The sequence below is a fragment of the Colossoma macropomum genome, unplaced genomic scaffold (assembly GCF_904425465.1).
Source record: "Colossoma macropomum unplaced genomic scaffold, Colossoma_macropomum, whole genome shotgun sequence".
NCBI lineage: Eukaryota > Metazoa > Chordata > Actinopteri > Characiformes > Serrasalmidae > Colossoma > Colossoma macropomum.
The window spans coordinates 2,215,124-2,223,930 of record NW_023494802.1 but is presented as its reverse complement, the minus strand read 5'-3'; the positions used below and the strand labels follow the sequence as shown (position 1 = coordinate 2,223,930).

The window sequence follows — 8,807 nt, the reverse complement described above, 5'->3', positions numbered from 1 at the left end:
ATTTTCCTGAAGCCCCCAGAACAAAAAAATAAACAGGCCGAGGCTTCTTCCTGAGCTTTCTCTTATGGCTGCCCGGGTTTCTGCCTGACTAAAAAATAGAAAGAACAGAAAGAAAATGAATGTTTGCTGGGGAGAAAGCAGACACTTCAGTCTGTCAGCTTATGAGGAGAGAAGGAGAGAAAGAGAGAGAAAGAGTGTGCGAGCAAGAACAGAACCATTATTTAAAAAAAAAAAAAAGGCAAGCCAAGCCCTTGTGTTAGACACATACATTACTTAAAAAAAAAAAAAAAAATCACATTATGAAAGTTAAAAATTGTTTAAATAATAATTCTGGAAAAAAAAAAAAATCTAACATGGAGAGAGAGGCTCTTTGAGAGCAGATCAGCTGCGGCTGTTCTCTGGTAGACAGCAGAGCTGGAATAAATATATATATACCTATATATTTATATACGCCAGAGAGAGAAGAACTGGAAAAAAAAGGAAATCCTAATCTCGAAGCAGTTTCAAACTGATGCCAATAACACAATCCCCTCCCAGTTCTTGACCGTTGGCCTTCCTCGAGACTGCCGCATGTCCTGCAAATTCACTCGAAACGCCTCCTTCTGGCCATTCATTCAAAAGAGGCTGAACAGTGTCTCGTTTTTCTTCACAACCAAAAAAAAAACCCTCCCACTCTCTTCTTCTCTCACGCAGTCTCCAGAGGAGAGAAGAAGGGAGAAAGAAAGAGCAAGAGAGAGAAAAAGACAAAAAGAAATGAGAGAAATGAGAGAGAGAGAGAGAGAGAGAAAGAGAGAGAGAGAGAGAGAGAGAGAGAGAGAGAGAGAGAGAGAGAGAGAGAGAGAGAGAGAGAGTTCTGCCTGAAATGTAGGCCAAACGCGCTGGCGACAACGTTTCCATAGAAACAGGTTTCACAGCAGTCCATGACATCATCGGCACTGACAGACCCCTACACTGGCCCTGGGTAGGTGGGTGGGTGGTTTGTGTGTTGGGTGGGGCTACACGCGGTTGTCTGCACTGACCCGGGGTCTTCGCATCAGCCTGTAGGAGAAAAGATCATCACCATCATCATCACCATCATCATCATCATCCTAATTCAATCAGCATTATGAGCTCAATAATGGTATTGTCCCTCTGGGCAATACAGCTCAGTACAGTTAAAAATCCAAACCCAGAACTATCAATTTCCTGCTCGAGTGTCTGAGTTCATTTCCCATCGCGTAACAGGACGGTGAAAGTAGGTGGGGCTCTATTTAGCCTGTGTGGTCACTTAGTAAACAAACAGCAGCAACAATAGAAAAGCTTCAAGTTCTGATTTTGCTTTTACTCTGGCCAATTTATTAGAAACATCTACCTTGTGCTTCCACTTACTGGCCACTTTATTAGAAACACCGACCTTGTGCTTACACTTACTGGCCACTTTATTAGAAACACCGAACCCAGCTCCACTATGTAGGTATACAGTTATGGACTGTAGCTCATCTGTTGCACAATTTATCAGCCCCTTCTACCCTGTTCATGATTAGTCAGGTTCTGACCACAGCACAGCGACCCTGACATGGTAGCAGGTGTGGTGCCGCTAAGAGTTTTTACAAGTCCATGTCACTGCTAGGTTGACCGTGGTCCACCACCCAAATCATATTTGGTCAGTGGTGGTACTGGTCCTTTCCCCAAGGCAACAGCAAGCGTTTCTGATAGTGCTGTAGTACTCAAGGATGATCTTGGAGTTTGATGCTTTTCTGTTGTCTCTTGTCTTGGACTCAATAGTAATTGTACTTGGTCTTGTCTTGTTCTCAGCATATTTAGTCTTGAGACTAACCAGAGTTTAAAAAATATATATATTTTCTTTCTTTTAACTGTCACCAATGCACACTAAACTCAGACTCGCACAACTCAAAACCAAATCAAAATGGATCGGCAAACAGCAACATTTGTGTTTGTACACACACTTTTAAAAATGATGGTTTTCTAGGGTTTTTTAGTAAAGAAAATGGTTCTACAAAGAACCATGAACACTCAAAGAACCTTTTGCATGATGAAAGGGGTTCTTTGCATCATAAAAGGGTTCTTAAGAATGTGCTGTAGATGGTTCTATATAGAACCTTTTCGAAAATGGTTCAGTGCAGTCTTAATAAGCTTGCAGTGGAATTGGTTTCAACTCAAGTAGTACTTCCGCACTAATAAAGTACTTTGTTTAGCAGAAAAAAATTATTTCTGTTCTCTCCTGCTGTCTGTTCACTACAGTTTTCACCATCACACTGTAAGTGTCGACTGCTGCCCACACTTCCCCCTAGTGGACTTATTAGTCGCCTAGTCTATGCAACCCCTAGTACAGCCAAAAAAGCAGAAAAACGTTAGAAGTGCAGAAGAATGAAAGCAACAGTAATTTCATTACAAAATTATGTAATTAATTGCAATTGCATCAATTAAAACAAAAACAATAACTCCAGAATTCTAAGTATTAGTTCTATCATACCCGAGTGGGTGTGTTGGAATATATATCAATTTTTAAACTTTAAAATAACTCCATCATTCCACTTAGACTGCAAATAGTATTTAATATTATTTAAGCATGGTTTTGAAGACAATTCAGTTTTTTTGGGTTTCAATTTTGACTTGGTCTTGGCTCCTTTACACTCAGTCTTAGAATCAACCTGACTACGATGGTTGTTTCTGATATAATGACCAATGAGTGCAATTCAAAGTAAATGTATCTAATATACTGGAAACTTATAAGCACTCAGAGCTACAGACCTCCTGTTCTGGGGGTCCACGTGGTCCAGCAGTGACTCTTGTGACACTCTGAAGTCGTCCAGAGGAGACTGGTAGCGAGCCTCGAAGGATCCCTCTCTGCCTCGGTAGCCCAGCGCCTGTCCAGGAGACGAGGGCAGGGGGGACATGGAGGACACAGAGGGGATTGAGCCAGTGTCCACTAGCCGATCTCTGCCCACCGACACCCCTACTGCCCCCGCACCCAGAAACGGACTCAACATCTCTCCATTCTCATGCTGCTGTTAGAGAAAGAGATCGAGAGATAAAGAGTGAGCAATGAAGTGACAAACAGAATGTTTAATAGGTTACGTTTCCACTTAAAGAGACTGTATCCTACATTTTATAAGTCCGCTTAAAACATCTGTGCAGTTTTATATACCAAAAACTTCATTTTTAGAAGACAATTTTCCAACCTATCATTATCTCTTAGAGATAAACAGGCTGTTTTTTGTCACAGTATATTTAACAGTATAGAAATATTAAACCGAGCCTGTTGTTGAGTTTAAGCCTTGAGTTATTTGCTCACCCGGCCTCGGATGATGTCCAGATGAACGAGCAGTGAAGCCAACTCCAGATCCTCACTGTAGCTGTTCTTCAGCGGGACCGACCTGTAGCCTGGAGAAACACACAGAAGAGTTAAAGTCTATATTTCCCCAGTAAGTAACATAAAAACTATACAGATTAAACTAACCAGTATACAGAATGGTTAGAAAGATACTTAGTTACTTTAATACAGCTTAGAACTTGGCAATATGGCAACACGCCAAGAAGTTTATGATATATGATGTGTCACATTACTTATTTTTTTCTGACCCCTAATAGGTTGGAACAGAAAAAGTAGTGCCACATTTAAAAAAATACTATAAGAAAACTATGAATCCAAGGATTTATATTAAATATTTCATACACTCTGCTTTTCTAGTCTTTAGACGGCTACAAGACTCTTTCTTTGCTTATATTAAACAAATGCAAAACACTGATTAAAAGACAGGTTTTCTGGTGGAGCAGAGGGTCAGATCAAATTTGACAATGCATGATGCTAGAGAGAACTCAATTTGCTTATCAAAAATCCTAAATTAACATTCGATTTTTTAGACTTTGGAATTTCAGAGGCTCAGGCTCATCGCTCGTCTAATCTAGCTCTTCGTACCTGGTTTGAGGCAGCTGATTGGAAAGGTGGCCTGAGCGAGAAAGTTCTGGTCGTTGAACATGTCAATCTCATAGACTACGAAGCGCAGAAAGGCAAAGGAGGGGTTGCACACGGTGAAACGGAAGGGCTTCCGGGGCCATATGGGGTTCAGACCGTTATCCGCTATAAAAATGAACAAGAAAGACAGAAATGTGTTCACAGTAATCAATATATCTACAAGTCATACAATCAGGCACACATAAATATTTGGATGTCAACACAGTTGTTATTATTATTTTCGCTGTCTACCACAGCAAACAGGAGGTAATAAATAAATAAAATAATTATATAATGAACATGAACTCAAAGTGCCCACTTTCAGCGTTAATTTGAGGGTATTTACATCCAAAGTGTAGGAATTACATCCATTTTCATACATAGCCCCCCATTTTTGGAGACATCCAAACATTTATGGCCCTGAGTATAGATTTTTCAGCAGTACTGGCAGTATATCGCAACAGTAAGGATGTAAATGCAAATTTCACAATATGGTATATATTGTGGCATCTGCACCACAATATGATATATTTTTGATACAGAAGTAAAAAAGAAATGACAACATTTGTTTTGCATTTTTTTCTGGTAAATAGTCAGAATAGGACTGCAAAATAAGGCATAACTACCACTAACTGTGACTATTTTAGAAAGTAAATGCATTCATAAACGATTTAAGTTTTAATGGTGGCAGTCTTTTTTAGGAATATAAGATTATTAATATCTGTATTGTGACGTGTCTACTCAGTATGATCACATTAGTACAGCTTGAATGGTGACTGTGTCTGCAGCGATTTAACAGGAATGGTAAGACAAAGTTTAATCATCCTCACCCTCAGAGTCGGTCTTCTGTTTGGCACTGTCGTACTCTGCCCCACACACCTCAATCTCTATCAGTGGGCACACGATGCCCCGGCCATGCTTGGGCAAGTGGCGTGACCCCAGCACCTTCAAAAGATCAAATAACAAACACTCATGTGGTATTCTTACCTTCATAATAACATCATAATAGTGCAAAGCCATTCAAATAATGTTTAACTGTTAAACAAATTGATTTGCACAGCCTCCTACGACAGCCCACCTAATGACTGTTAATGATTCAAGTCTTTGTGGATTAATTCTATCACATTATCGTACAATAAATTAAATATATTAAATATTTGGGCAAAATAAGCCCAATCATCATGACAAAAATAAACCGACACTTGAGAATAGGACACATCTCATATTAATCAACAGAGGCTATGTTTAGAGTGCAGATAAAAGTGGGTGATTTACTGCCCAAATCAAACTTTTTTGTTTACTCGTTCACATTATGCTTTAAATTACCTATAGCTGATATCAGTCTTAACAATTCCCACTCCCGAACTGACCCGCATATGCAAAAGAACAATCCACCCAGCCTGCATCCAAAACACACAGCTGCTCCTAATAGTCCCCCTTTCATGGGTATCTACATCAGATGAGTGAACGGCTAGATTTAACAAGGAGGACAAACAGCAGACACTAAAATGACAGTTTTTAACCCAGTTTACAGAGAAGAGAGAAAAACTTAATTTCCATGTTTTAACCGTGGACGTCAATCAAAAACAAAGGAAGCTTAGTTTCCTTCATTTCTTTTTCTATTGTTTTATTTGCCATGAAGAACAATGCTAGAAAAGGCAAGTAAACTCAATATAAATATGAGACTTGACCTGTATGAAGCTCAATTTACTGAAATCCTGAAAAACCTGAATCTGAAAATCTGTTTGGTTGATTTCTCCAGTTACACATGTTTAAACTTTGTTTCTTTCATTTACTTTTCTTTTTTCATTTGCCATATAGAACAATGCTAGAAAAGGCAAGTAAACTTGATATAAATGCGAGTTATTTATATTGATCATTACTGGACCAAGAGACTTGAACTGTGTGAAGCTCAATTTACTATATATGGTTCATTTCTTCAATTACACAATGCCATGTTTATTTGTTTAACCATGTTATATATAAAGGAAAAAAAAATGAACAAAAAACAATGATCTGGGCCAGTGTGAACATGGTCAAAGATTTCTTTTCTTCCAAACAAAATGTATAAAGGCAATCATTACAAAAAAAAATAAATAAAACTATTTATTTATATTGCAACATTACAAAACATCTTGTGTAATCCCCACAGTAAGTGGGTGGAGCTGGATGCGCTTATACCTGTATAATCAGTGTGACTGGCTCCACTCCTCTCAGAGACTGCCTGTCGAAAGGATCGAAGTTGTCGTCTCGCATGATTGGCGGCTGCAGCACGTAGCCACTCCTTCCGTTCAGCATGAAGAGAGCCTGGTTCATCTGCATGGGTTTGTCTAGGAGAAGAAAAAACAGAGTCATTATATTAAGTAAATAAATAAGACAGATACCACAGAACAGAGATCTTCCCAGCAGATCTTCCCAACATATTTAACTTTTAAAAGTCTACTTAATAAAGTTTATAGACTATTGTCACTTTTCCCCCTCTATATCCAACTGATCCAGGACCACATGAACCAAGACGAATATCAGTGAATATGAATGATTACGAAAAACTACACACAGATGGCTCTTCTAGGGTTCTTTAGTAAAGTAAATTGTTCTATATAGAACCATGGACACTCAAGGAGCCCTTTGCAAGATTAAAGGCTTCTTTGCATCATGAAAGTGTTCTTCAGATTGATGGAGAATGTGCTGTTGTATATAGCACATATCTTAAAGCACATTCTCTATCAAACTATCAAACTCTATCAAACTCTGAACTACTTTCTTTACTAAAGAACCCTTGAAGAACCATCTTTTTAGGCGTGTATTTCTCTGAAGGGAAGAGATGGAAACGATGACTGCATGCTAAAGTATAACTAGCACAAGGATGAAGTCATCACTCTACACATGCGGTACAGCACGCAAAACTTCTGTAAGGCTTTTCAAACTAGTATTAAATGCCAGTTGCACTTATTAAAAACACTTTCACATTTTCAAATTGGAAACCACTCTTATACATCTACCAGACAGTGATGGGAAACATGTATACTGAACAAGTTTAAGGATCACAAAGTAAAAAATAAAATTAATAAAAATAAATGTTAGTTTGTCATGTTTAGTCAGTTTTAATTTTACAGTACTCTGTAATGCACCTATTACCTTCATTAATGCTAACTTAAATATTTATTCTTATTTATTTTAATTTCTATGATAGGAACAGCGCAGATTTATAAACACTATCAACTGTAAATGAGCTAGAGTCCAAAAGGAGTGTTGTCCTTGGTATCATCCAATACGATAATACAAATATAATCTGACACCACAACACAGGTATCAAGAATACTGAATTTAATCAGTCTCGTCCAGGCTGGTACCTGCAGTCTGAAAGTTGAGGGCCACCAGCTGGCTGCCACAGAGCCACATGGGTAAGGGGTCGTAGTTGGAGGAGTCGAGGCGCTGGCCGCGGGGATAAATCCGCGAGAGCTGCAGCCGATTGTACTGCAGAAACTTCTTCCCTTTGATCCGGTTCACATACTTCTCAGCTTTGGTCTCGGGGAACGAGGACATGTCCCTGAAACAGGCTCTCTCTGTCCCGATCTCTGCAGAGGACAAGGACGAACACTACTCAGTCTGGACACATGTGGGCTACTTTTGGTCATTCTAGCATGACTTTTCTTAGGAGGTCTGCTTGTTTGTTTTTGCAGTTGATCACTGTCTGTTTGATCCTTTCACACTCAGAATTAAATCAAACATGGCTGAGGAGCTCACAGACAGGTTCTAATGTCAAAGTATTTAAAAACAGAAATCAGACAAAATAAGGCTTTCATTAATAATACTGGTTCCCCATTGTTCTCAGATTTCTCCATTACATATTTGTGTTTTCCTGCTCTAACAACAAGTTATCACTATATTATCAAGTTCTATATGCGTACAATAATAATACCAATAACAAAATAACAATAACAACAAACTCTGCAAACATATAAAGTAGTTAAAAGTGCTCAGTGTATGTAAATATTATTAATATAATGGGGGAAATTGTATGTAAAAGAAGAAAAGGAAAATGGGAAAGCACTGCACTAAAAAGGGGAGGGTTAAAAGGTGTTTAAAAGAGAAAAAAATGCTAAAATGTGCAGCACCAGGAGTGTAAAACACTGGTTTAGAAAAAATAGCCTTGTGGGATATGTAGTCCTGAAAATCGTGTTCAACATATTCCACTGAGTTTTGTTAAAGTGCACTGATGGAGCTCTTACTGTCTTCATCAAAAGGAACAGGCCGGCAATAGATGACCAGATCCGAGAGCTCCAGTGCAATCTTCTTCCTCCTCTCCATCATCTTCCCCTCTTCCAGCTGTGTGACAAAACAAACCAGCATCATCAGCCTCATAGCTCCAACGCAAAACTGAACACCAAACACGTTTTGGCTAACCAATCGTATTGGGAGTAAGGGGGAAAACCGCTTTAATGAGAAATTTTGGTGACATTTCAGAGGTGGTAAAAATCATTAGATTTGATTGGGTTATGAGAAAACAATAACTTTGCCTTCTAAATGGTCAGATATGATGAAATGTGCTATGTAAACTAACTAAAAAGAGGTTTAGATTTCAGGTTGACTTTAAGAACGTTCTCTAATGTCACCCAAGAGAGACAGACCTTGGCCTCAGAGGTCACGGCAACCTCTCGGATCTTCTGCACCCAGTCCTTCAGCTCGTCTTGAGAGCTGGCAGCCACATCCAACATTGGACCCGTACGTGGAGAGCCCATGGGCATCAGGGAGAACACATGGGGTCTACTGCCCTTTCCATCCGGCCTGACCACTGCAGAGGGGGAGAGAGAGGAAAAGAGAAAGGGCAGGCATTAGAGTTGCACGATAC

The 8,807-nt window shown here is 39.2% G+C and overlaps 1 protein-coding gene across 2 annotated transcripts in view; it reads right to left on the bottom strand.

The window, feature by feature from the left end:
* Positions 1–785: 785 nt before the first annotated feature.
* Positions 786–8,807, bottom strand: part of plcg1 (phospholipase C, gamma 1) — a 63,241-nt gene continuing 55,219 nt past the window's right edge. Inside the window, exons 25-33 of one of the 2 annotated variants that reach the window (XM_036590944.1) lie at positions 8,587–8,750; positions 8,188–8,284; positions 7,309–7,533; positions 6,137–6,285; positions 4,786–4,900; positions 3,920–4,081; positions 3,296–3,384; positions 2,752–3,008; positions 786–1,038 (exon numbers count right to left, since the gene is read on the bottom strand). In XM_036590944.1, the coding sequence (XP_036446837.1) occupies positions 996–1,038; positions 2,752–3,008; positions 3,296–3,384; positions 3,920–4,081; positions 4,786–4,900; positions 6,137–6,285; positions 7,309–7,533; positions 8,188–8,284; positions 8,587–8,750 (1,301 nt within the window). In that variant the 3' untranslated portion in view covers positions 786–995. The remainder of the gene's footprint in view (positions 1,039–2,751; positions 3,009–3,295; positions 3,385–3,919; positions 4,082–4,785; positions 4,901–6,136; positions 6,286–7,308; positions 7,534–8,187; positions 8,285–8,586; positions 8,751–8,807) is intronic. The other variant, XM_036590945.1, reaches the window with a different exon arrangement.